Source organism: Myotis nattereri, assembly GCF_964212035.1.
Source record: "Myotis nattereri genome assembly, chromosome: 9".
In the NCBI taxonomy this organism is placed as follows: domain Eukaryota; kingdom Metazoa; phylum Chordata; class Mammalia; order Chiroptera; family Vespertilionidae; genus Myotis; species Myotis nattereri.
The window spans coordinates 4,591,096-4,616,073 of NC_138084.1; the positions used below are offsets into that span (position 1 = coordinate 4,591,096).

The following is a 24,978-nucleotide window of genomic DNA, read 5'->3' on the forward strand; positions in this document are numbered from 1 at the left end:
GGGCACTGGGCTTGTTGGATGCCCAACCTTGGGGGAAGCAAGGCCTTTCTCCCAGGGCTCCCCGCCCCTTGGGGCAAGGCCTGGCGTCCGAGGGCCCTGGGTGTTCTTGGTAACGAAGGCAGAGCGGAGGGACGGTCCGCCTGTCAGCCAGTCCCAGGGTCCCTGCAGCACAGACTGGCCGAGTGGGACCTGGAGCTCACGGAGCCCAGGCCTCAGGGACAGAGGCCAGAGGCAGGGCACGCCCCCATGCGGCCGGAACCCCGCCCTCAGCCTGGGAGGACAGAGGTCCCTCTAGGCCCAGAGGCCCAAAAGCCACAGCAGCGGGGGACAGAGCAGCTTGGGTAGGGGGCAGGGTGACCAAGCCAGGTCCAACGTGCCGGGTACGCGCACTCCCTGGACCAACAATCCTTGCGGCCACAACGAGGCCAGGCCCCCCGGCTGCCTCAGTGAGTCACACATGCTGGATGGCGTTAGCCACCAGGCCTGCCCCAGGGGGGCTCATTCCCCAGGCCTGCCCCTTCTGCTGCTCCTCTGGGTACCAGAGAAGACAAACCCCTGGGCAGGACCTGGCCCGGCCAAGCACCTGAGCAGGCGGGCGGGCACTGGGAGGGGAAGCCCCCGCACCCACTGAGGGCACCGAGGCTGCGACAGGCGATGCTGGCCCAGGGTCACAGGATGTGTGAAAGCAGGGCCCGGACCTGCATGCCCCCTGCAGGGTCTCCAACAGTCAGAGGCCGCTCTGGGCCCGCGCCAGCCTCCAGGGGCTGCCATGCCCGTGAACCACTATTCCTCTAGTGCTGCCACCTCTGTGCCCAGAGCAATGCCATCTGGTCCACGTCTCCACCAGCTGCCCACAGCACTGGGCATGGCTTCCATTACCAATGGGCAGAAGGGTCATTCCGCCCTCCCCCCCAGTTCAGACTTCCTCCCTCTTAAGTGGGGGTAGTCTTCCCTGGTCTAGCTGGGTACCAAACCGCCCCTCAGCTCTGGGGACGGTCCCCTAGAAATAGTGGGCACCTCCATCGGGGTCGCCAGGGCAAAGGACACGTCATGAAAGGAGACCTTGGCCGCTTCACCAGAGCCGTCACCACCACAAGGATCCCAGGCCCTCGGACCCTCCCCGGGTGCCCCACCCAGAGCCCTGCCACTGGTCTGCCCGCGGGGGGCGGGGCCTCACCTGGGTGGTGCTGTCCCTCAGCGTGGGGGAGCGGCCCCGGCGGGTGGTGGTGGTGGCCATGGTGGTGGTGGTCTCCATGATGGTGGTGGCCATGTCGGCCAGCAGGGTGGTGGCCGTGGTCTCCGCACTGAGCAGCACGGACGGCCCCTCCCCCACCAGGCGCAGGTGGCCCTCGGTCCGCACGTTGGGGTCGCTCTCGGCGGCCAGCGCCAGCACCTTGAGCCCATTGTAGTAGAGGCCGGACACCTGGCCCTGGAAGGGGCGGCCCTGGTCCCGGCCCCCGATCTTGATGGCAGCCTGGCTGTTGAAGATGGTCAGCTGGCGGCCTGGGGTCGGGGGGGGGGGGGCGCGGGCAAGGGTGACAGATAGAGGAGGGACAGGCAGTGGGGGGAGACCAGGAAAGGAAGGGAGAATGGAGAAGAGTCAGGGGAGGGAAGGGAGTTGAGGTGGAAACCAGCAAGTGGGGGAAGGGAGAGAGGGAGACACGAGGAAGGGCAGAGACCAAAGGGAAAGTCCTTGTCAGCCACAGCCACAGCCCAGCCAGTGGGACCCCAGGGGGGAGGGTCCAGGGCACACAGGGGCTGGGAAGGGAGCCAGCGCCCCCCTCACCATGCTCATGCCCTGGCCTTCCCATCCCCCTCTCCCCTGTTCTCCTCTCCTCTCCTCTCCTGCTCCCATCCCCATCTGCCATATCTGCTTCCCCAAGTGCCCCACACCCAGCATCCAGCCCCGGCCCGGAGGCCCTGGAAGCGGCAGAGAGAGGCGCAGAGGCCAAGACAGGAGGCCGCAGGCTGCGTCAGTGTTGGTGCGAGTGCGTGTCAGGGCAGAGGGCGGACTGGACAGTGCATGAGGAGGATGCGTGAGGAGGATGCGTGAGGGTGGCAGAAGCCGCCAGGACCTCACTCTGCCCTCCCAGGCACTGCCAGGCCCGCAGACCTCTGGCCAGGCTCCCACTCTCCTCCCCAGGCCCAGGCACTGCCCCGCCCGGATCGGGCCCTGGAGCGCAGAGGCCTCCCCGCCAGGACGTGCAAGCACAGAGATGGAAAACGTTAAAGGGACCTTTCTTCGCTCGCTCACAGCCAGAAAAGCAAACCGCTCCAGCTCCAAGTCACTCCTCACTCAGCGGCTACCCCTCCAAGCTCCCACCGGGGTGGGCTTCTGCTGTTCCTTTGATTTTAATGGATCTGGGGGTCGGTTTAACCCTCTGAGTTTGTTGCTTTGGTTTGGTTTTTAGAAAAGATATTTATTATGTTTAAGTTTAGATTTAACTTCGGTTTTGGTTTTGCTTATTTTGGGGAGGGAGGGGGGCAGAGGAACTCGACGCTGCCCCCGGCTCCGGGGACCATGGGCTGCTGGCGCTGGGGGGTTTAAGACCTGGCTTAGCCCTTGTTAGCCTCTGGTTAGTGCCTCGTTAGCGATCTGGTTTAGAGTTAGTGCTGACGCCCTGCCCCCAAGCCCGGGCTGAGGACAGTCCAACTTGTGAAACCCGGTCTCCCTGTGAAAACACGCATGCCGGGGACACCACCCCCCCACCCCCGTGTGGCCTCTGGCCGGAGACTGGCCGGGGCTGTGTCTGCTCGGCCCCCCTGTTCGGCCCCTCCTCCTGCAGCACCTCCCACTGCCCAGCACCGCACTCAGCCTGGGGCAGCACCTCCATCTTACAAGTCGGGGGGCCGGAGCCCCGAGAAGCTGAGCGCCAGTGATGGCAACTGGAACACCAGACCCAGGAGGGTCCCCGTGTCCGGGGCTTCCTCCCAGGCACAAGCACCACGAGAAAAACGGGGAGGGGCGGGTCCACAGCCGGCAGACACGCTGGGGAAGTGTATTGCACAGATAAGCAGCGGTTTCTCTCTCATGGGGCTTCGCAGAGCCCTCGGGGACCACGTTCCTGTTCACCTCCAAGCGGGAGAGCTCGGCTCGCAAGCCTCCTCTCGCGAGGCATCCCCTGGGGCCCGTGCTTCCCGGGACACATTTTGAAACTGGAAAACTGATTCATTCAGTAAATATTTATTGAGCACCGACCACGTGCCAGGTGCTGACAGCATAATCCCTCCAAGGATGCCAAGCCTTCCCCTCCAATACCTGCTGTGCCTGCTGCATCTCACCCTCAGGCACCTGTGAGGGAGGCCGGGGGGTCGGGGGGGAGGCCGGGGGGCGGCCTGTCTCCCCGGGAGGGAGCTGAGGCTCGGGAGGGCCAGTCTTGACCCTCTCCCCCAAGGCCACACAAAGGGAGAGCCCTCCTTCCACAGCTGGGGAAACTCTAGATCGAGCCAGTCCTTCACTTGCTAGGAGAGGAGGCAGAGGCCTAAAGAGAAGGTGTGACCACGCAGCTGGGGAAGGAAGGGTGAGCTCCCATCGCCCGCTCTTCCCCACCTGGACCAGGAGACCATCCCCCCACCCGGGCCCGTCCTGCTCTCCCGACCCCTTGGGGTCACAAGTTGTCCCAGCCTCAGCCCAAGCTGCTCCCTTAGCCTCTAATTCCGGGAGAGGGAGGTGGTAACGGAGAGGAAGCTACTAGGTTAGCAAACGTGGCCCCTCGGCCCCGCCTGCCATGAACTCCTCAAAGGGTTAAAGTTCGCCCCGCTGGAGGGTCAGTGCGGCTGGGGCTGCAGGTTTTAGCGATGCCCGTGACAGTCCCTTTAACTTTTTGTCCTGCTTCGGATTTATCGCGTCTGGTTATCAGCATGTTTAGTCCCCGCGGGCTGCGTGGGGGCTGGAAGTGACATTTGGGGGTTTAGTTGGGGAAGGCCCCAGTGACATTTAAAAGCACAGTTATCAGCTGGTTAGATGGAGGTTTAACAGTTATGCTCCCCCCTAGAGTTTAGCCTTAGAGGTACAGAGCTCGCCCCCCTCCAAAGGGAATGGGATGGCTTGGTCCGTGGCCCCAACTTCCCTCGGTGACAAAGCAGCCTCCACGCCGACGCCCCTGGTGCGGACGCCCGTGGGACGGCTCCCCCTGCCCCTCTGCCCTCCTCTCCCCCCAACTCCACTACCTCTGAGGGCCCTTCTAGACCACGGCAGGTCCACTGCAGAGAGGGGCCCACTGCCACTTTCTTGGGGGTCCTTTCCAGTAGGATCTGAGGCCCCCATTTTCCTTTCCTCCTCAGATGACCCTGGGGCAGTCTTCCTACCCTCCTTTGGGTCCTAGGATCAGCCCTTCCTGCTCCCTGAAGCCTCCCTGCTCCTCGCTCACGGCGGCCCTCAGCTGGCCCTCGGACAGCCTGCGCTGACCTCCCTCCCCTGCACTCCAGCCTGCTTTCCCAGGGGGTCAGGCGTCACAGGTAACCCAGTCGCAGCCCAGGCCTAGACGGACAAGCGCTCTTGGAGGAGAACCCCCGCCCCTGCCCGAACCAGCACTCCCTGGACAGACCCTTGACTGCAGAGAGAAGGGGGCACCCACCCGGGGGGACAAGAGTCCCTTCACTCGGGGTGGGCGAGGGGGAAGGCTCGGATGGGGGAAGAGAGAGCTCTGCACCTTTAAGATAGTGTTTTTAAAGTTAATTAATTAATTAATTAATTAATTCTGGTTAATTACCTTTGTCGAGCAGCCACTCATCTACTACTCGACCAAGCCGGTAGGGGATTCTCTGTCTAGCAATCGCCAGGCGCTCGTTATCAAAGTTTCCTTGGAAAAGTTTAGAAAGACAGTAGGTTTCTCAGGCGGCGAAGTCCAAAGGCGTTAGAAAAGTAATCACGCATTTCTCAAGAGACTCAGCAAAGCGGCCACATCCCCCGGGCAGGGGGAGGAGAAATGGGCCCCTGGTCCTCCCGCCCTCCCCAGGCTCCCATCCAGAGCCAGCCCACCCTGCGGGCAGGAGCGACCCAAAGAAACGGAAGGACAAAGAAGAAAAGGAAAGGGGATGAAAGAAAAGGCAGCTGGAGGTCAAAGGTCAGAGGTTAAACAGGTTTATCTGCGCTCAAGCTGTGGCCCTCTTCCCTCCCGATCCCAGAGAGGGGCAGCGGGTGGGAGGGGCGTTTAGCAGGTTTAAGTCAGGGGGCGAGGCCTCAGTGGCCTGGCTGGTTACTGCATTTAGAGGGCGTTTAGACGGGGAGGGCAGGTTAAGCAGGGGTTTATGCGGCATTTAGGGGGGTGGCCCGACACACTCATTTAACAGTGAGATTTAAAAAACACTTCTCCACGCCAGCCTCAGCTCCCTTTCCCCTCCTGCTCAATCCCAGCATTCCCTTCATCTCCCCCTCCCCCCTCCACCCCACCCCACCCCACCCCCAGCTTCTACCCTAACCCCCCTGCACCGACCAGGAGCCCAAGCCCACCACTGCTCTCACTGCAGGCGCTGAGGTCCCCCCCCCCCGCCCCCCCTCCAGAGGTGACCTCAGCGTGGTGCCTGGATCCTACCCAGCAGCCCGCCCACCCTGCTGCCCTTCTCTCCACTCTCCTGCCATCTCACCTCCTCTTCCACCCCCCTTCCCCCACCCAGGCTTCCGCCCTGTGGCACCTGCAGTCCTCTGCCTGGCGGCACCTCAGCTCCATGCCAAGACCCTCAGGCTCCTCTGCTCAGGTCCCCTGGCCCTTCTGCCCTGCGGACCCGGCCCGCTCCTGACCTCCTGACCCCGCTCACTCCGGCCTTTCTCCACAGGCTGCCCCCCACAGGCCCTCGCCTGCACCTTCTCTGTCCTCAGCTGGTCCCCTGGCTGTGCGCCTGCTCCTCTCTCCACTCACCATTCTGCAGGCCCTGGGGCAGGAAGGGGTGTGTGTGTGTGTGTGTGTGTGTGTGTGTCTGTGGAGGGGCGTCTGTCAGTGTGCCTGGGAGTTCTGTGAGCTCTCCCTCGCCGTGGGCTGTGGGTGATCCCAGTCGGCAGCCATGGGAATGGAAATGATTTCCTTTGGGAGTCTGGCCGCTCCTCCCATTGAAACCACTTACATGCCGTATAGCAACCTGCACCCTGGGTGGTGGAGGCTTTCCCCCCACCTCCCGCTGCACAGCTGCGCTCGCCTGCCCAGCAACACCTAGGCCTGGGCCTGCCTGAGTGCACCCCCCTCGAAGGAGCACCCCACGTGTCCACGTGTGCATGGTGCTGCCCCCCTGGGTGACCATGAGGCAATGAGACACTGCCTTCCCTACATATTCAGGTCACTCAGGTTTAAGTAAAAAATGGACCATTCGCCAAAGCCGGTTTGGCTCAGCGGATAGAGCGTCGGCCTGCGGACTAAAAGGTCCCAGGTTCGATTCCGGTCAAGGGCATGTACCTGGGTTGCAGGCACTTCCCCAGTGGGGGATGTGCAGGAGGCAGCTGATCGATGTTTCTCTCTCATCGATGTTTCTAACTCTCTATCTCTCTCCCTTCCTCTCTGTAAAAAATCAATAAAATATATTAAAAAAAAAAAATGGACCATTCGTTCCTTTAGTCACTCAACAAACTTCCCTTGGTGCCACTCTGTCCTGGGCTGGGTATCAGGGACGGAAAGATGAAGGCCTGGCCCTTGCCCAGCAGGAGCCCCGGCCACACAGGGAGGCTGCTGGTGACTAGCAGAGCTCTGTGCTCTGCCACAGGGGCACGGGCATCGCTCCTGGGGTGGGGGGGAGGGGCCCAGGAAGACACTGAAGAGGAGAGGAGGTGTGGCCAGCGGGAGTCAGGGAGGGAGGGGGGAGGGAGGCGCATGTGCAGGGCAGAGGGCAGCAGGCATTCAGGGACCCACCTGTGCTGGGATACCCGTGTGTGGCTGTGTGTCTATGTTTGTGTCCGTGTGTGTCCCGAGAGGAAAGGAAGACCGTCCGTGCGCCTCACTGAGCAGTAACGCCTGACAAAAGCTGTCGGTGAGCCCTCCTCTGGCCTCACACCCTAGCGCTCTCCGGGCGTATCTCAGGGTCCTCGCAGCATCGCCGTGCGGAGGATGACGCCCACTTTCAGAGGTGGCACCTGAGATTCAGAGGCCAGACGGCTCGTCCAAGGCCACACGCTTGCGAGCAGGAGACCCAGGAGGAGGAGCAGGTGCTGCTGCCTCCAGGTCCCTGAGCTGGTCTCGGTGCTCCCTCCGCGTCCCGGGCCAGGCTGTGGGCCGCGCACACGCGAACCCGGCCTGCTGTGCGCTCGGGGCGACCCCTGTGACGGGGATCTGCTCACCGTGCGCACAGGCAGCCACCAGCCCTCAGGTTACTCTGCTTTGCAGGTGAGGGGTCCCCCACCCTCAGGCAGGGGCCCGAGCCCAGGAGGGCAGGCGCGACTCCTCCCACCTGGCCCTGGCCCGCTGGGCTCTGCGGGAGAAGCTCAGGACCTGAGCCGTGACTCCCTGCGCTGAGGCCTTCCTGCCCCGTCCTGCCCTGTCCACACAGGCTGCGTCTTCACTACTACAAAGATTGCTCTGATGTGTGTGTGGCTGACACAGAGAGACAAGCCTGATGCCCACGGGGCGATCACACCCACACAGACACCTGTGGTGTCTGCGCACGGGTGGGACTTAGCACAGGAGCGCTGTGTGTCTGAGTGACTCACACTCGCCCAGGGCCTTGGAGCAGGCCGCCCCCCGCCCCCCGCAGCGCTGTGTGCCCTTGTGCCGGCCTGACCGTAGGAGTATCCGCCACCGTAGGAGTATCCGCAGTCACTCAGGTGCCAGGGGCTGGCCCGTGTGACCACGGCCTCTATACTTATTCGTGGCCATGAGGCTCCCCATGTTTGGGTAAAGCTTGCATGATGGTGAGCTGTGAGCTGACACTGGCATCTTTCTTCCAGCATAAGTGGACCCGTGAGGGTTCGTACCTGCACCCCTCACTGTCCTTCTGCTCTTGCCCCTCTAGGTCAGCCTGGGGCAGCTGCCCTGCCTCCACCTCGACGGTCACTGCTGCCTGAGAGAGGAACTGAGGCTGCAGGCGCCCTCTGCCTCCGTCCGCACTCCTGTGTGTGACTGCAGGTCGCTCGGCCCGCATCTCCACGCCTGCGCTCCTGTGGTCCTCCCCGCGGTGGCTCCGTGTCCCCGCCCTCCCTAGCTCCGCACTGAGCTCTGTTCCTCTCCTCCGAGGCTGTCCACCCCGCGCTGCTGGTCTGTGCGACAGCGTCTGCATATCCCGCTCTGCATCACCGCGGGAGCAGCCTTGGTCTTTGCTGTGGCTCAGGGACTATGTCCCTGTCCCCCCGCGGCTCCGCTGGCCGCCTCGCACTCCCAGGCCTTTCTCTGCCTCCCTCAGGACCTTGCAGGGTCTCTGCTGCCTCGTTTCTTTCATGTCCTCATCCCTGTCCCTCCACTGTGCCCCTCAGACCTTGGTTTGTCCTCGGCCACCACAGCGCCACACACTTGAACTGGTCAGTTTGCATCCCTGTGCTCGCCTGTCCGCCCCCAACACGGCAAACCCCCTGCACGCGGGGCTGCGTCCCCTCACCGCTGCGTCCCCAGGGCCTAGCGCAGGGCCTGACGCCTAGTAGGCCATCAATAAGGGTTTGCTGAATGCACTGGACCGTATTTTTCACTCTCTTCACTGTCTCTCCCCCTTACGCCCCGAGCCACTGGGGTTCCTTTTCTCTGGGTCTCCATGGTTACTTCTCTTCCTTTACCTAGATTTCCTATTAGGGATCTTGACTTGCTCTTTGTGAAAACCTCAGTTTGTTCCTTGGTTCGGTCCTTAGAACAGCTCTGCCTACTTGCGAAGACGTGTTTTGGGCTATTTCCGGATCTTCTCCCCTTGATTCTGCATCTGTCTCCTCGTTTCTACCTGTCCCAATTCTGAACTCATCCTTTCCTCAACTGTCTCTCTACCTCTATCCTTCCTCCTCGTCCCTTCTCCCTCAGCCCCAAACTGGACCGGGCCTTGCAGCCTTCCCACTCAGCTCCGCCCTCTCCCTCACACCACAAGGACCCCTGGGTCTCACCCAGGCCCTACAAAGCCCAGCCTTCCCCAAACCGCTGGTTTTCTTTAGCCCCGCCCACCCGGGTCCCACCCCCCCAAGCCACACCTTCTTGTAGCCTCGCCCCGCCCACAGCGGGATGACACTCCGCGTGGCCCCGCCCCCGTGCAAGCAGTGCTCCTATCAAAGGCTGCCTTGCCTGCCTCGCCCCGCCCACCACACTTCTCCGTGCTCCCAGGCCACCCACCTACCTGCCGGGTACCGCTCGTTGATTGGCCAGCTGTCCACCTGCAAGGTGGCATTGCCACCGCTTCTAGTGAACCGCACCACGTGGTATTTGCCGTCGCTCACGATGGCGTTGGGCTCGTCGATGGTGATGTCGTCGGTGCCCACATTAAAGATCACCCCCACGGTGCCCTGGTCCTGAGGACGGAAAAGCGGAGCTCAGCGCCTGGGAGGGAGCCTGGGACCGCCCCTGGCCCGGCGCCAGGGCACTTCTCGGCTTCACGGTGGTACACCCGCCCAGGCCTGCCTTTGCGGGACGCTCTCCCCTGCCCAGAGGGGGTGCAGAGCCTGGGCCCGGGGGACCTCCACCAACCACACCTGCCTCTCGCCTTTAGTTTATTCAGAATATTCACACACGTGTACAGGGCACCTGCTCTGTTCAAGGGCCACTAGCCCAGACCTCAGGCAGGACGATCAGGGTCGCCACGGGGATCTGTGGGAGCACAGAGGGTGGGGCCTCCCTAAGGCACACCCAACAGAGAAGTCCAGGGAAGTCCATCCCTGCCTGGGGAAGGTCTGACCCCCTCCCACCACCCCCAGCCTCCAGGCTCCAGCCTCCCCCCCCCCCCCCGCCCTCCAGCGCGATCAGCACCAGGGCCTCAGCACGCCATCTGGGCCCCTGGAGGTCAGGCTTGCGTGTGGGGAGCAGAGGTGGGGTCTGAGCTGCGTGTTTGCAGGGGGTGGGGGGGATGACAGGCATGGGAAGAGATCAGGGAGACAAACCATGTTGGACTTAACTGAGGAAAGGGGAGCAAGCATGGGGTGTGGGCAGAGGATGGGGCTGGGAGGGGGGAGGGCCAGGCAGGGGACAGACAGGGGCTGAGGCTGGAGAAAGGGAGTAGAGTCAGTCTGAGCCACCTCTGGGACCAAGCCCAGGCCCCAGAGAGGCCCCGCGTGGGAGCCTGCGGAGGCCACCCGGGGTTCCAGACCGGGAAGTTCGGTCGGGGGTGCCTGAGTGAGAGGGAGGCGTCACCGAACCCAAAAGCGTGCTCCCTTCATCCCCACAGCAGCCCTCTGAGGAAGCTCACAGCACCCCCATTGTACCGAGGAGGAAACAGGCTCTGGGAGGTTCAGTGACATCCCCAGATCTCACAGCCCAGAAGGCAGGAACCCCAGACTGAACCCCAGGTGGTCTGACTCCAAAGCCAACGCTCGGGGAGACACTGCTCACATCGCTGGGGGTGGGAGTGGTCCAGGGGCTGCCGAGGCCGGCCCACCTTTGAACCCAAAGGTGTCTAAAGACGCCAGATGAAGGCCCATGAGGCCTTCACAGGAGCCCCTGGTCCCTTCCCCTCCCTCCCAGCCGCACCCCTGACCTGAGCCTCCTGTGTTCCCAAGCCCCTCCCCCACAGGACCGGCACTGGCACAGGGTCACAGTCGGGCACCGAGCACACCGCACTCCTGTGTCCCGGGCACGAGAGCCCATTCGGCGGCCACCTCCGCACCAGTGGGACCCAGCAGCTGGGTGGTACTGGGGTTGGGGATCGTGGCTCACAGATGGGGTCGGGAGTGGGGTTTGGATAGTTGGGGGGCAGGATGTGCAGCCAGGGCTCACTTGGACACCTACGCCCTATCCCTTCCCCACCTGTGGGTCCAGTTCTCCTCCTAGAACCTGGGAAAGCCACACACACACACACACACACACACACACACACACACGCGTACGCATGCAGCAGCTCTCCTCAATAAAGCAGGGAAACTGAGGCTGGCCTTGCCTCACAGAGCACTAGCAAGCCTCACCCACCCACCCACCCACCCACCACTGACATCCCCGGGAGACGAGATCATCTGCTCCCATGCACGTGCGGGGAGCCGCCACGCTCCGCACACTATTGTGAGCAGCTCCACCGCCCAGCGCAGCCCCCGCGCCTCTGAGGGTTCCGCCCGCCCGAGCTCATCCGGGCAGTGAGGGGTCAGGGAGCAGAAGGAGGGCGAGCCGGGCAGCCGGGAGGCGGGACGCCTGGGTTTCCTAGGAGGCAGCCGAGCTCAGAGCCCGCACTCTGGGGGAGAGGCGGCTCCCCAGAGCTGCTCCGACGTGAAGTCAGTTGTCACTTCTGTTAAAGTCATTAATTCCTAATTCCCCAATTACCTCATTAGGCGGCGGTGGGGAGAACGCGGCCGCTCCTACAGCAAATAATTATGGGAGTCAAAATTAATTTGGCAAAGTGGAGCGACGCTTTATTAGAAACGTCAAATTGCTTTTCTCTTATTTTGCTGCCGCCTCCCCGCTCTCAGCTGCCGATGCCGCTGTGGTGGGAGCTGATGTGTCACCGTCACCGGGGGAGGGAGCCCGGGGGCTGCTCCCAGGGGCTGCAGCCCATCTGGTGCCGACTCTCCTCCGAGAGCTGGCCTCGCTCCTGGCTCCCACATTTCCTCCCGGCCCCCCCCTCGCCAGGACCCACCGAGGGCCAGGCACCCCCCGCCTCTGCCCTCCGCAGCACCAGGCACAAGCCTGTTCCTCTGTGACCTGCACCAGGCAAGGCCGGTGGCACCTGCCGGGAGGGGAAGGTCTCTTCTCCACGCCCGGGGCCCCCGACCCTTTCCCCTTAGCACCAGGGAGCCCTGTGCCCTACACCGTTGACACAGCTGTCACAGAGGCGGACACACAATGCACAGACCCGCACGCCCAGGTGACGACCAGACGGCGTCAGCGGACACAGGACATCAGCTGACACTGAACCCTTCCCAAGGGCTGGGCGATGTCTCAGGTGCTCTCCGTACATGACCTCCTCTAACCCTCACAGCGCCCCTCACTCCTCCCATCCTGCCGCCACCGAGGCGCAGGGGGCGGGGTGACTGCACAAGGACGGAGCGAGGAAGTGGCAGAGTTGGGGCTCAAACCCAGGCTCCCTGCTCCAAAGCCACGCACAGCTGCTCATGACCGGGGAGGAGAACGCAGCCCGCGGCCACAGAAAGGGACACAGAGTCCCACCTGCCACTCGTGGTCAGGAGGCTGAGACACCAGCAGACGCCACTCCGCCGGGAAGCTCAAACGTAGAGCGGCACCGACCAGAGGCCACGGACGCAGCCTGTCTCATCAGCCCCCACAACCCCCAGGCCACACCGTCACTCCTGACACAGTCACCCGCCCCGCTGTCACTCAGAGCCACACCGGCTCTCCCCCTCAGGCCGAGACGCTGTCTGTCTCGCTCACTGGGGCACAGAACTCCCAGGTCTTCTCCCCAGGCTACTCCTTGCCCTGCCCCCCTTCCTTCCACGCACCCTGCACCCCTTTCCTCCATACAACCTACACCCTTTCCCTCCACACGCCCTGCACCCCTTTCCTCCACGCGCCCTGCACCCCTTCCCTCCACGCACCCTGCACCCCTTCCCTCCACGCACCCTGCACACCTTCCCTCCACACGCCCTGCACCCCTTCCCTCCACACGCCCTGCACCCCTTCCCTCCACACGCCCTGCACCCCTTCCCTCCACGTGCCCTGCACCCCTTCCCTCCACGCACCCTGCACCCCTTCCCTCCACGCACCCTGCACACCTTCCCTCCATGCACCTTGCACCCTTTTCCTCCACGTATCCTGCACCCCTTCCCTCCATTCACCCTCCACCCCTTCCCTCTATGTACCCTGCACACCTTCCCTCCACGCACCCTGCACACCTTCCCTCCATGCACCCTGCACCCCTTTCCTCCATGCACCCTGCACCCCTTTCCTCCACGCACCCTGCACCCCTTTCCTCCACGCACCCTGCACCCTTCCTCCACGCACTCTGCACCCCTTTCCTCCATGCACCCTGCACCCCTTTCCTCCACGCACCCTGCACCCCTTTTCTCCACACACCCTGCACCCCTTTCCTCCACGCACCCTGCACCCCTTTCCTCCACACACCCTGCACCCCTTCCCTCCATGCACCCTGTACCCCTTTTCTCCACACACCCTGCACCCCTTTTCTCCACACACCCTGCACCCCTTTCCTCCACGCACCCTGCACCCCTTTTCTCCACACACCCTGCACCCCTTTCCTCCATGCACCCTGCACCCCTTTCCTCCACACACCCTGCACCCCTTTTCTCCACACAACCTGCACCCTTTTCCTCCATGCACACTGCACCCCTTTCCTCCACGCACCCAGCACCCCTTTCCTCCACACAGCCTGCCCATTCCCCGCCCCTCAGCGCCCATCAGCTGCCACTTCCACTCCAGCTCCACTCTGCCCACAGGACATCTCTCTCACACCTCCTCCCTTTGCTCCTGGTTGGGGGAAGGGTGTGCAACTATGGGTCCCTAAAAAGCTGTTGTATAAGGAGGGGCCAGTAGCCATGGTCCCAATCAGATGGGCAAACAAGCCCTCTCCCCTGGCTTCCTCGCCACCCCCTAAAAGCCCGGGGATTCCCCCCAGACCGCTCCCTCTCCAGCTCAGAGCCTGGCCACCTGCTTAACCCTCTCAGGTGGGGGTCCTGGCCAGGGTCAGCCTGCAGAGTGCAGGAGGGAAGAGAGGCTGGAGAGGGCTGTATAGGTGGGAAAAGAGATTGAGGCGAGTCCCAGGGGTTAAAAGCATGGGGAGGGGCAAGAGGGAGGCCAAGGGCAGGAGTGAAATGGAGCAAGGCCACAGCCCACAGGGAAAGAGCAGGGAAGAAAAGTGCTGCCTGAAGGCCAGCTGTAGGATGAGAACTATGAGGAGAGGAGCTGCGGGTTCGGCGGGAGGCCCAGAGGGAGGCGCGAGAGGAGCAGAGGTTGAGGCAGGAAGCAGGCGCAGGGAGCCGCTGGGCAGAGAAAGGCAGGGCTGGGTGGGGTCAGAGGTCAAGGTGGGGATGTGGGGCTGGCCCTAGAGGTCAGAGAAGTGTGAGCACAGCCAGAGAGGCTGTAGGGGTGACAGAGTCAGACAGCGGGTGGCAGGGTCAGAGGGTGGCTGGGAGAGCAAAGGTCACAGGGACAGAGGTCAAGGGCAGGGCAGGGGCAGGGGCAGGGGCAGGATGTGAAGGCCGGGGGAAGAAGCAAGGCGGCTGCTGGCGCAGGGAGGGGGAGGGAGGCGGAGGACATGGGGGGGGGGGCTGCCCTCAGCCGTCTAGGAGTGAGCAGGCAGCAGCCCAGGCCAGTCAACCGTGGGGACATTTCCGGAGGCTGCAGAACAGCCTGGAAGACTCAACGAGGCCCTGGCTTCGTTTGGAAAGGCCAGAGGACACAGTTGGCCTCGAGGAGCGGGAGCGGGACTCCGGTCGGCAGCGGGCCTGGGCTCTCGGGAAGGACAGGCAGGGACGGGCCTCAGAAGCAGAAGCACCGAGAGGAAAGCCCGGGATCAGGGACAGAGGCTCTGAGGGCTTCGCACGAGGGGACGGTCTGAGGGCTGGTCCGGTGGAGTGAGGGCGGGTGGGGCCGGGTGGGAAGGTCGGGTCGGGGGTCGGAGGCCGGAGGCCGGAGGCCGGGGCGTCCTTACGATGTGCAGCTGCAGGTAGTCGCCGAGGCCCGAGGCGCTGTCCACGCGCACCAGCACCGCGCTCCGCTGGTGCGTGCTGAAGCCCACGGCCAGGCGGTCCATCCTCGTGCTCGGCCGGTCATTGGGGGGCCACGTGTAGGTGATGAGCGCGCCCCCCTTCCCAAAGATGTACGTGGTCCCGGCTGCAGAGAGAAGGAGAGGGAGAGGGAGATATGACATCGGCAGGTTCACGGGGCTGTGCCCGGAGCACGAGGGCCCCCAACCTTCCTCAGGGTGCAGAGCTTCCGCCGGGATGCCCACAGCAGCCACGGGCCCGCCGCCCTGGGCAACAGTGGCTTTAATTACAGCAAAACGGAGAGGTAACAGAGAGGGGGACCCCAAGAGAGCCCAGAGGGAGGCCGCAGAGGACCAAGAGGACTGCTGGGGGCAGGGAGGTCCCGAGGGGCTGGGGAGGTGACAGCCAGAGCTGAGCAGGCCCCCAGGCAATGGAGCCCCCGGCGATGGCGGGAGGGGGAGCAGGAGCTGTGCTCAGCTCTGACTCACAACCCACAGGCTGGCACCCCTCCAATGCCTACCCTGCACCCCTCCAGGCCCCTGGAAATCCTGGCCCCAGTTTGCCCAGGACTCCCTGCTTCCACACACAACTAGGGGCTGCCTGGGTCCCAAAACAGGGGGGCCTGGAGCCCTGCCCAGAAAAGGAGAGACAGACATGGGGGGTGGGCGGGAAGTGAGACTGACAGCCAGCGGAGGAAGAAGGCAGAGGACAGATGGACAGAGAGGGGCCGAGAGGGGTGTAGGTGAGAGAAAGTGGGAGAGTGGGAGCCAGAGAGGAAGGCTCCCTCTCCCTGCCCTCCCCCACCCCACCCTCTCTCCCTGTCTCCTCTATCCGGCTGCCGGGGGCGGTGTGAGGTCCCTAACGATCTCAGCCCCAAAATAAACCCCATTAGTCTCCATGTTCCCTCCTGCGGCTGACTGGGTTCCCTGGGGGGGGGGGGGCGACGGATGCCTGGGGTGGGGGTGGGGGGCTGTCACCCAGTTTCCAGGAAGGGAGCCTTGTCTGGGAGGCCTAGAGCAGCGGTCGCCAACCGGTGGTCCGTGGACCACTGGTGGTCCGTGAGGTCCGGAAGGTTGGCGGCCGCTGGCCTAGAGGACGAGTGCTCCGGGCCTTCCGAGAAGGGAAGAGACAACCTTGCATTCTTTAGAGCATAAATGGGGCAGATGAGATTCCTAAGATGCTTAATTAAATCATTAGGCACTAACGACTCCTCTCAAAGCACTTCTTGGGGGCAGAGGGGTTCAAAGAGGATTTATCTAGAGAAGGAGAGAGGCAGCTGGGCCGGAGGGCCAAAGCCTAGAGTCGGTGGGGAGGAAAGGGGGGCCCTGGAGGTGGGGGAACTCTGGGCAGGAGGGGAAACCTAGGGTCAGAGAGCTGGGGGTCTGGGGGGCAAACGTGCAACGGTAAGATGGCGCCCCAACCGGTCACGCTGAGGCCAGGACCTCAAGCGCCTCTGGGTAGTTCAGGCAGTGCCGTCAGGGACAGGGGACTCTAGCCCAGGAGGTTCCCAGATCCCCCAAAAGAGGGGGCTTCTGCGAGCCACGGGGGAGCTGAGCAGAGGAGGCTGTTGCCTGGGCCCTGGAGAGGCAGTGAGGCCAGCAGGGGCCTGGCGGGGGGGGGGGGGGGGGGGGGCAGGGGCTACTCCCCAGAGCCCTTGCTACCAGTGCCCTGTCTCCCCAGGCAGGGCCAGAAAGGAGAGGTGACCCCCGGAGGCAGGACGGGGTGAAGGAACCACCTCGAAGTCTACTAGCTGACATCTGCCACAGCCTGTGGCCAGGACAGCACCGCCAGCAGGCGCCCGACCACGTCCTTCCTACCTGCTCCCCTCCCCCGCGAAGGCCCAGTGCTGGGGGCTGATTCCTCAGGGCGGGACCCTAAGATTAGGGTGGAGAGCTGGGTGGGGGCAGAGTACACAGTGAGCTGCCCCCCCCCCACACACACACACACAGGGTGGGCCACCTGCCTGGAAAGGGCAGGGCCGGGAGCAGGTAGGCCTCAGCCAGCAGCAGTCTCCACTCCCATCCCAGCTCTCGGAAATCCGGCTGTTTCCATGGCGACCGTGATACCAGGGTCCGCCCTTCTCCCTCCACTCACAAACTGCATGGCCAAAGTGGGGGTGGGGAGGGCCCGGGGAGCTGAGATGCTGACCTCCTCCACACCCCGCCCTGCCCCAGGGCCAGAGCCTGCTGCCTCTTCATCCCTGGGCTCAGGGGTCCCCCAGTAAGACGAAGAAGGGGCTTATCGAGTTTCTGGGCCCCTCAAATCAGCAAAGGCAACGTCACGTACCCGGGGCCAGCTCCCAAATCTCCTAGGTCAGGCGGAAGGAGCCCCTTTCTCCTCCCTTTCCCAGCCGGGAACCCAGACTCCACCCCATCCTGGAGAGCGCCCTCTTGCCCTCCTGCGCTGGGCGGCCTGGGGTGCAGGCAGCCCATGTCCCACAGGGCATGAGGCCGGAGGGATCAGAGGTGGCACTGGCACCCCAGGCCCCAGGCCCCACACCAACCCACAGGCGAAGACGCACCCGCTGCACACAAAGGCCCCGCGTGTTGAGGCCGGCCCCCCACAGGAGACGCGGGGCACCCGCGAACATGGCGGTGGGCGCACAAAGGCAGGCAGGCCCCGGAGGCGCGAGGGCAGGGGCTGGGCAGGGGCTGGCACACGCTGGACTGGACAGCGCGCGAGTCCCTGCCCCCGAGGCCGGGGCGCACGTGCCGCCGCCGCTGCCCCGCCCCGCCCCGCGCAGCCCGGCCTCCCCGGGGCTGATGGCCCAGCGGGTCTCCCCCTGCAGCCGTTTCCAGGCGGCGGACCTGTGAGCGCCTAAGGGCGTTTGTGACCCGGTGGGGGGTGGGCGCAGAGAGGCAGCCGGCGAGCAGGGGAAGGTGAAGGGGCAGTCATGGCCCTGGGGACACATTTCTCTCCCTGACCAGCTCGCTCCCGCCAGAGGCGCAGAGGGCTGGCAGGGAGGGCAGGGGCGGGCTCTGCCGGGTCCCTCCCGGGTTGGGCCCACCTGGGTCTCAGGGGCCTCTTGCCTCTCACCCCCAAGCTGTCCTGTCCTGGCCACCAGACGCCCAGGAGGTGGCACCGAGCGCTGGAGCCCAGGACTCGCGCCACATCTAGAAAAGGTTCCAGAAAGGGCTGCGGCGCAGAGAGGGGCCTAAACCAAGGCCCACATGCTGCCCTAGGGCGGCGCGACCCAGGGTTTCTGATCCCCCCAGGAAACCACTAGTGAGCTTCCTGGTGCATAACGTTTCAGGGGTGTGCACACCCCAGAAGCCCAAGACAGAAGCGCTCTTGTCCACCATCCCCAACACAGTCCTCCCCCCGCCCCCCCCCCCCTGCCTCCTGGACCCAGAAATTCACTGATCCAGGACAGATCCAGAATCTAACACAGAGTTCCCACACACCTGCGTTCTAGAGAAAGAGCCAACCGGCCATTAGTCACAGTTAGCTAACCCAGGCCCAAACAACAGAACCACCTCCGGTAAACACCCATGCACCCGGGCTGCCCCTGTGGCTAACCCCGCATGCGCCCATCGTCCTGCAGCGTCAGCCACGACACACATCTCCAGGACGGTACGGAACCATGAGAGGGTAGAAAAGTCCCACACAGTCTAGCAAGGCCGCTCCTGGTGCTCACAGCCCACCCCAGCTCTTGTCAAAGGACCTCCCAACCCAGGGGGCTCTCCACAGCTCCGACCCCCAGGGCGCAGCTCTCTCTCGACCTGGAACACAATATCCCTTCAATGCATAAGCCCGTCCTTGGCCATATACCATCCAGTTAGAACTCTAAGTTAACACACCCACACCCAGAATCAAAATAGACGCCAGCCCCCTTTGTAAGCTGGCGGGGTGAATCCAGAGCCCCTGGAAGCTGCTGACCCAGAGCTGAGCTGGGACTGACCCCTTCCTCCTGGCTCCAGAGGGTTCCAGAAATGGAGGTCGGGGATGATAGGCGCCTCAGGGACTCCCAAACCAAAGCTGGGGTCCAGGAACAGGAGACCGTCACCCTCTCAGGCCGTTTTTAGGGCCCGGTTGTACTGGTCCTCCCAGGCCTAGAGCAGCATCAGATGCAGGGGTGTCATGGGTGCCTGGGGTCGGTAGGGATATTATTAACAGGGGAGCTGGGGGATGGAAGGGTACATGGAGGAAAGAGTGAAGAACAGGAGGGAGGGAAGGCAAAGAAGAAAAGTAATGAGATCCCCGCCCCCCAAGAGAAGGGAAGTAGAGAAGCAGATGCAGAAAGAGAGGCTCCCCCCTTGGGGGTAAGGGGACACTGGGGCAGAGAGGAAAGGTCTCCCAAGCTGACCTCTTCCTCTAGCCGAGCGAGGGGCCCCAAGAGAAGCCTGTCCTTTGCCACCGCCATGGCTAAGGGAGCGGAGGTGGTGCAGCCTGACAGGTGGCCTCGGCCCTGCTCTTCCATCTGTCCCCTGGCCCTCCTCCCTCCTCTCACCTGCCTCACCTTCCCGGGCTCCTTCACTCAGTCTCCCGCCACCTCCCGGCTCTGTCCTGGCGCCCTCCGCTCCTCCTCTGCTCCCGTGTGGCAGCAGGCAGCCATGGCCCCTCTCCGGGCTGTTTTTCTCCTCTGCCTGCCAAGCGGGTGGCCATCTCCGAGGCAATCCCAACACCGACATTCCATAGGTTCCTCCCGCCCACCCCCAGCGCTCTTTCCTCCATTTTCTCTCCCGCTCTCCCAGCCCTTTACCGTACATCCCACCAGCACCCAGGCCCCTCCTTCCAATCTGCTCATCTCCCTGGGCCAGTGGCTTGCTCCTTTCCCTTCCTCTTTGCCAACTCTCCTCTTCCCCCGACAACTCTCCCCCAGTATCCCCGGCTCCCCTTTCCTGTCTCACCCCTTTGTGCCTCTCCTGGTTGCTCAGAAAGACCATGTCCTATCTGGGCCCCTTTGGGAGCAACATGGGCCTCAGGGGAGCCACAGGGGACAATCAAGAGGAGGGAGGAGGCGCACAAGGCCAGAGAGCTCATGGGGAGAAACAGAGTTCAGTGTGGGGTGGGCAAGTGGAAGAGGGAGACGAGATGAGAGAAGGCCTGTGGAGGGGCCTGGCTGGGACAGAGTGGACCAGACAAGCCTCTGCTGAGGAAGCGAGAAGAAGGCAACAACGGGGAGGGCTGAGAACTGGATGAGGAGAGGGGAGAGGCATCAGAAATGAGGGAAAGATGAAGCAGGAGAAAAGCAGAGAGAAACAGACAAGAAGGGGAGGGAAGATGGGAAGCGATATGGGGGAACGGAGATTGGGAAGCAGGATGGACAGACGGAGAGCAGTAACGGGGAAGCAGAGATGGGAGGCCATGCTGGACCTAGATGGGGAGTGATGAGGATACGGCGTGGGAGATGAGGGAGGAACAAGATTGAATGAAAAAATGAGAGATGATGGGTGAACAGAAATGGGAAATGATGCAAGTACAGACATTGGAGGCAGCTAAGACTGGGAAGCAAGAATGGACAGGTACAGAGGGAGAGCTGGTGAAGGTGCAGTGATGAGAGATTAGGGGAGTCACGGGAAGGGCTGGTGGGAGTACGAGGATGTCGGAGCACCGAGAAGGAAGGCAACAGGGGTACAGAGAGGGGAGGTGACAAGAGGACATGCAGAGAAGTGATGAGAGTACAGGGGTGAAAAGTGAAGGAGGTACAGAAATGGGAGGTGATGGAGGGCTGAGATGACGGGAGGTGAGGGAGGTACAGAAATGGAGGTACTGGGCCACCGATGGAAGGTCCAGAGATGGGAGGCGAAGTGGTGTGCCGAGAGGGGAAGTGATGAGTGGACTAAAATGGGAGGTGACAGGTTCTCTGGGACAGGAGGTGACAGCCGCTCTGAGGTGGAATGCGAAGGAGCGACTGACGTGGAGCGTGAACAAGTCTGACCGGGAAATGAGATCAAGTGTGAAGGGGGTCAGGCATGGGAGGTGACGGGAGTAGAGACTGGAACCATGGGTGGGGGCAGGGACAGAGGCGGCAGGTGCAGAGCCTCCTCCGGGCCTAAGGCATGAAGTGATGAGGCGCTGGACACGGGAGGTGATGGTGGGCAGGAACGAGAAGGGAGAGTGGCCAGAAGCGGAAGGTGATGGAGCCTGGGAGGAAAAGTGGAGGTTAAGGGGGGCTGAGGTGAGGTGGGAGTAGTGGAAAGTGACAGGGGACTGACACAGGAAGCGATGGGGCTGACACTAGAGGTGCCGGGAGACTGGCACTGGAGAAGTCCATTCCAAGCAATAGGCCACAGAGGTGAGGGTGCTGGGGCGCAGGGCAGGGGTGAGGGGGGGAAGGAGGAGCCGAGAGGCTGGGGGGTGACTGACCGAGGTGAGCTGCCGGGGAGTGTGGTGGAGGACAGTAGCAGGAAGAGGGGCGTTGTCTGGGGACGGGGTGAAAGGAGACAGATCTGAAAGGCGAGAGGAAGAGATGGAACATGTCAGAGGCAGGGATGAGAGATGGGACAGAGGTGGGAGGGCGGTTAGGGGGGACAAAGATAATGGGGTACACAGATGCTAGACCAGCGATGGGAGGTGAGGCGAGGAGACAGAGGTGGAGGCAAGCCGGGTGGCAGAGAGATGGAGGAAGTGAGGAGGCAGAGACGGGAAGGGAGAGCTGGGCAGAGGGGGTGAAAGGACGGAGGGGAGGTGATGGGGGACCTGAAGGTGATAGCAAACCAGAGGTGGGTGAGGGGGTGAAGGTGAGGCACAGAACGGACGTGGTGAAGGCAGCCATGAGGCGATAAAGGGATGGGGGGCGGGGTGGAGAGGCGAGGGTGGGGCTGGGAGGATGGGAGCCCGAGACCGAGGTGAGGGGGCTCGGCCTTAAAGCAGAGGGGCCGCCGGCGGAGGCCGAGGGGCCGCGGAGCCGCACTTACCGTGCCCGCCGCGGGTGAGGAAGGGCATGCGGTTGATGGCGATGGGCACGGTGCCGTGCTTGCTGTGGAAGTGGTGGACGTGGTGGGTGGTGCTGAGGCTGGAGGAGACGCGGGCCCCCTCGGCCGTCCCCAGCAGCAGCAGCAGCAGCGGCAGCAGCGGCGGCGGCGGGGGCCCGGCCAGGGCCGGGGGGCGACGTGGGCACCCCCCCGGCCCGCTCCCCCCGGGGGGCATCTCGGCCCGGGGCGGCCGCCTCACAGCCCCATGGCCGGGGCGGGGACCGGGCCCGCGCAGCCCCGCGCAGCCCCCCTCCGGCTCCGCGCCCCGGGAGGGGGGAAGGGGCGAGAAGAAGGAAAAGCCGAGCCCACGCCTCGGTCCGGAGCCAACGAAATCAACCGGACGCCGCCGGGGAATCCGGGGTCTGCAGAGCGGCGACGCCAAGGTCCAGAGCGCCTGGGCCCATCGCGGGGAGCTAGGGGTCCCCCCGCATCCCGGGAGGGCGCGCGGAGGGCCGTCAGCAGCCCGGGGGAGCGCCCTGGGGAGGGGGCATCGTTCCGGGCCGCGGCCGGGAAGGCGCGGGGCCGAGCAGGGAGGGGCAGCGGGGAAATCCTGCGGAAAAATCGAGCCCGGGAGGGGGACCGAGGAGAGCGGGAGCCCGGCGGGGCTAGGGCCGACCGCGCGGCCGCCGCCGCTGCCGCCCCACGGAGGCCCGGGGAAGGGGGGCGGGAGGAGGGGGAAGGGAAGCAAATCCGGGTGAGGGGGATGGAGTGAGGGAGGGGAGAGAGGAGGGGAGCGGGGCTGAGCCGAGGAGAGGCGCGAGCCTGCGAGATTCCGGCGGAGAGATGGAGGCAGCGGAGTGTTGCTGCAGAGGCAGAGGCTGGAAGGGAGAGGGAGGGCGCCCGGGAGGGAGGGAGGGGAGGGGAGAGCGGAGGGGAGGGGAGGGGGAGCGCGGGAGGAGGCGGGGGCAGGGCGGAGGGACGAGCGGCTCCCGGTCTGCGGGCGGCGCTGGGCAGCTCCTGCGCGGGCACCTGGCTCGCCCGCTGCGCGCGCCTCTCCTGGGCGCGCGCCCCGCCCCGCCCCGCCCCTCCCCGCGCCGGGAGCGCGCTCCCCTCCCGCCCCCTCCGAAGAAGGGGCCCTGCTGAATAATTGAACAGGACTGAGGCTGGCGAGAGAGGCGGCTCTCTTCCTTCTCCTCCCCTCTCCCCGCACCTGGATGAATCCCAATGGTGCTCGCTGGTCCAGCGCGCAGAGGTGGCCACCGCACCTCCGCACGCACCCCTCGGAACACGCGGACGCTAGGATGTGGCCCGGCTTGGGGAGGAGACACCCACGTGCCCATATAGGCATCATTGTGCGGGCGCGCGCATGCACACATAGGCTCAGACACATACATGCATGCATGTGCTCTTGGAGGCTGGCACATGAACTCACACTCGGCTGAGCGTGTACACACGCTCACAGAAGAATACACACATACACACACACACATACATGTTTGGCCACAGGCAATCAATGGCCAAGTACACACAGACACTGCCCCTGGCTCACCCTCCCAAAACAGGGTCACCTATATGCATACAAACAATGCACCCAGAGCCTCAAAGGCCCTGAAGAGTAAGACAGCACTCACAGTCTCCTCCCACCTCCCCAAAAGGGTGCCCCCAACCTCCTGCACACCCTGGGACTCCAGTCCTTCCTCTCCACTCGCCCCACCCCCAGCCTCAGCCTCTCCCTCCACCACAGTTTCCAGGGCAGCTGTCCACTGAGTGTCCGGCCTGGGACAGACGCTTCCTGGGCCACTATGTCCAGCTGAGGCATCACTTCTCCCTCCAGGTGCCCCTCCGCTGGGAGCCACCCCCAGACTTTGGGGATCTCGGGAAGCACTTGTCTTAGCCCAAGAGGTAAGTGCCCCCTTCCCTTCATCTGGATCCACCTCCACACCCATAGTAACCTGGTCCACCCGAGGGTACTCTGCTAGGATGGGGGCAGGGGGAGAAGGAAGGAGGTGGAGACAGAACCTAGAAAGGAGTGAAAGAAATAGCGTAGTGGAGTGAGAAGTGGGGACAGGGCAAAAGGAAGGGGGGTGATGTGAGAAGGGGAGGGAGAACCAGGGCGAGAGGGCTGACTCCTGCTTATTGATTCTGAATTCTGTTTCGGAGCAAAACCACCACCAGTAGCCCCACGCTGGCATGCTGTGCCCGGCTCCCGGATGCTGTCAGGCCTGGGCCAGCTTCCGGTAGCTCCTGCCACACCCCACCTTGCTAGATGCCAGGCCCCTCTGACCCTGGCCCGACAGGAGTGAAGAGAGGGGTCCTCAGAGGTACCAGGAGGAGGATCCCAGGTGGTGTGTGGCCCCAGGAGGGAGGAGAGACGCATGCAGGCTGGACGCCCCCCCCCCCCCAGCCTTGTCCCGCTGCCCTCTCCACTCCATTCCTGTGCCCCTGGCTCTGAAATACAGACTGACACAGCTCGAGCAGGCAGCGGGTTTATGGCCCCAGAGGGAGGAGGGAGGAGCTGGTAGCCAGAGGAGAGGAAGGGAAACCGCCTGGAGGCCAATCAATACCAGTGAGTGGGAAGTGACGAGAGCGGGAGGGGGAGGGGGGACAGGGGTACAAATGAAGGGAGGGACGGAGGTGTGCAGAGATCAATAGAGGCTGCAGAGAGGAACCCAGCAAATGGAGAGAGGAGAAGGGGCCGAGATGGTGAAGAGCCGAGGGCCGGGGAGACAGAGCAGCAGGCCGCCCCCCCCCCCCCCCAGCGCCGTGGTCCTGACCCCCAGCCCTGTGCTTCCGCTGCAGGCCCCCCTCCTTTTAGCTCCCTTCCTTTCTCATTTCGTGTTCTCCTTTCCCTTCTCCCTCCACTCTCCCGTTCTCAGCGAAGAGATGGGTTCTCTCCCTTGGCTCTCTCTCTCTCCTGCCTCCCAGAGCAGACTCCTGAGCCTCGAAGGGACCCAACCCCCTCACCACGCCCACCTGGTGCGGTCCCATGTCACAGATGGAGAAGCCGAGGCCATAAGAGAAGAAACACCGTCCTGCAGGTTGCACCTCTTCATCCCTGTCTCATCCCCCAGACAGCTCCACCCCCGACCCCACCCGTCCAAGGACAGGGTCCGGGGGGCACTGGCCATTCCCACCCCCTCCCTCTCTGCGGATGCAGGGCCCTTTGGTGCCCATTGGTGCCCCAGGACCTTCACACTCGGGGGTGGGACAACGGAACGGGCCTCGGCCAGTTTCCTGCTTGACCTTGTGCCCCCCAGGGCCCCGGGAAGACCAGCCCCAGAGGGACAGCATGAACGTGACATGGGGCCAAGCGTGGAGGTTGGGAGGAGGCACAACCCCGGAGGAGAGGGGCACGGTCCCCAACGACCAGGTTCCTGCCCTGTCGCCCTGTCCTTCAGGGGAGATCTCAGAGGTGCC

General features: G+C 63.8%; 1 protein-coding gene across 7 annotated transcripts in view; it reads right to left on the minus strand.

Moving 5' to 3' along the window:
- The window catches only part of NRXN2 (neurexin 2), a 96,873-nt gene that overhangs the window by 14,193 nt on the left and 57,702 nt on the right, over positions 1-24,978 (minus strand). For 2 of the 7 annotated variants that reach the window (XM_081099786.1, XM_081099784.1), the window contains exons 1-5: positions 21,565-22,471; positions 14,650-14,831; positions 9,226-9,397; positions 4,713-4,802; positions 1,178-1,503 (exon numbers count right to left, since the gene is read on the minus strand). In XM_081099786.1, the coding sequence (XP_080955912.1) occupies positions 1,178-1,503; positions 4,713-4,802; positions 9,226-9,397; positions 14,650-14,831; positions 21,565-21,796 (1,002 nt within the window). In that variant the 5' untranslated portion in view covers positions 21,797-22,471. Of the gene's footprint in view, positions 1-1,177; positions 1,504-4,712; positions 4,803-9,225; positions 9,398-14,649; positions 14,832-21,564; positions 22,472-24,978 lie in introns of those variants that run through there. The other 5 variants (XM_081099782.1, XM_081099781.1, XM_081099785.1 and 2 more) reach the window with 4 other exon arrangements.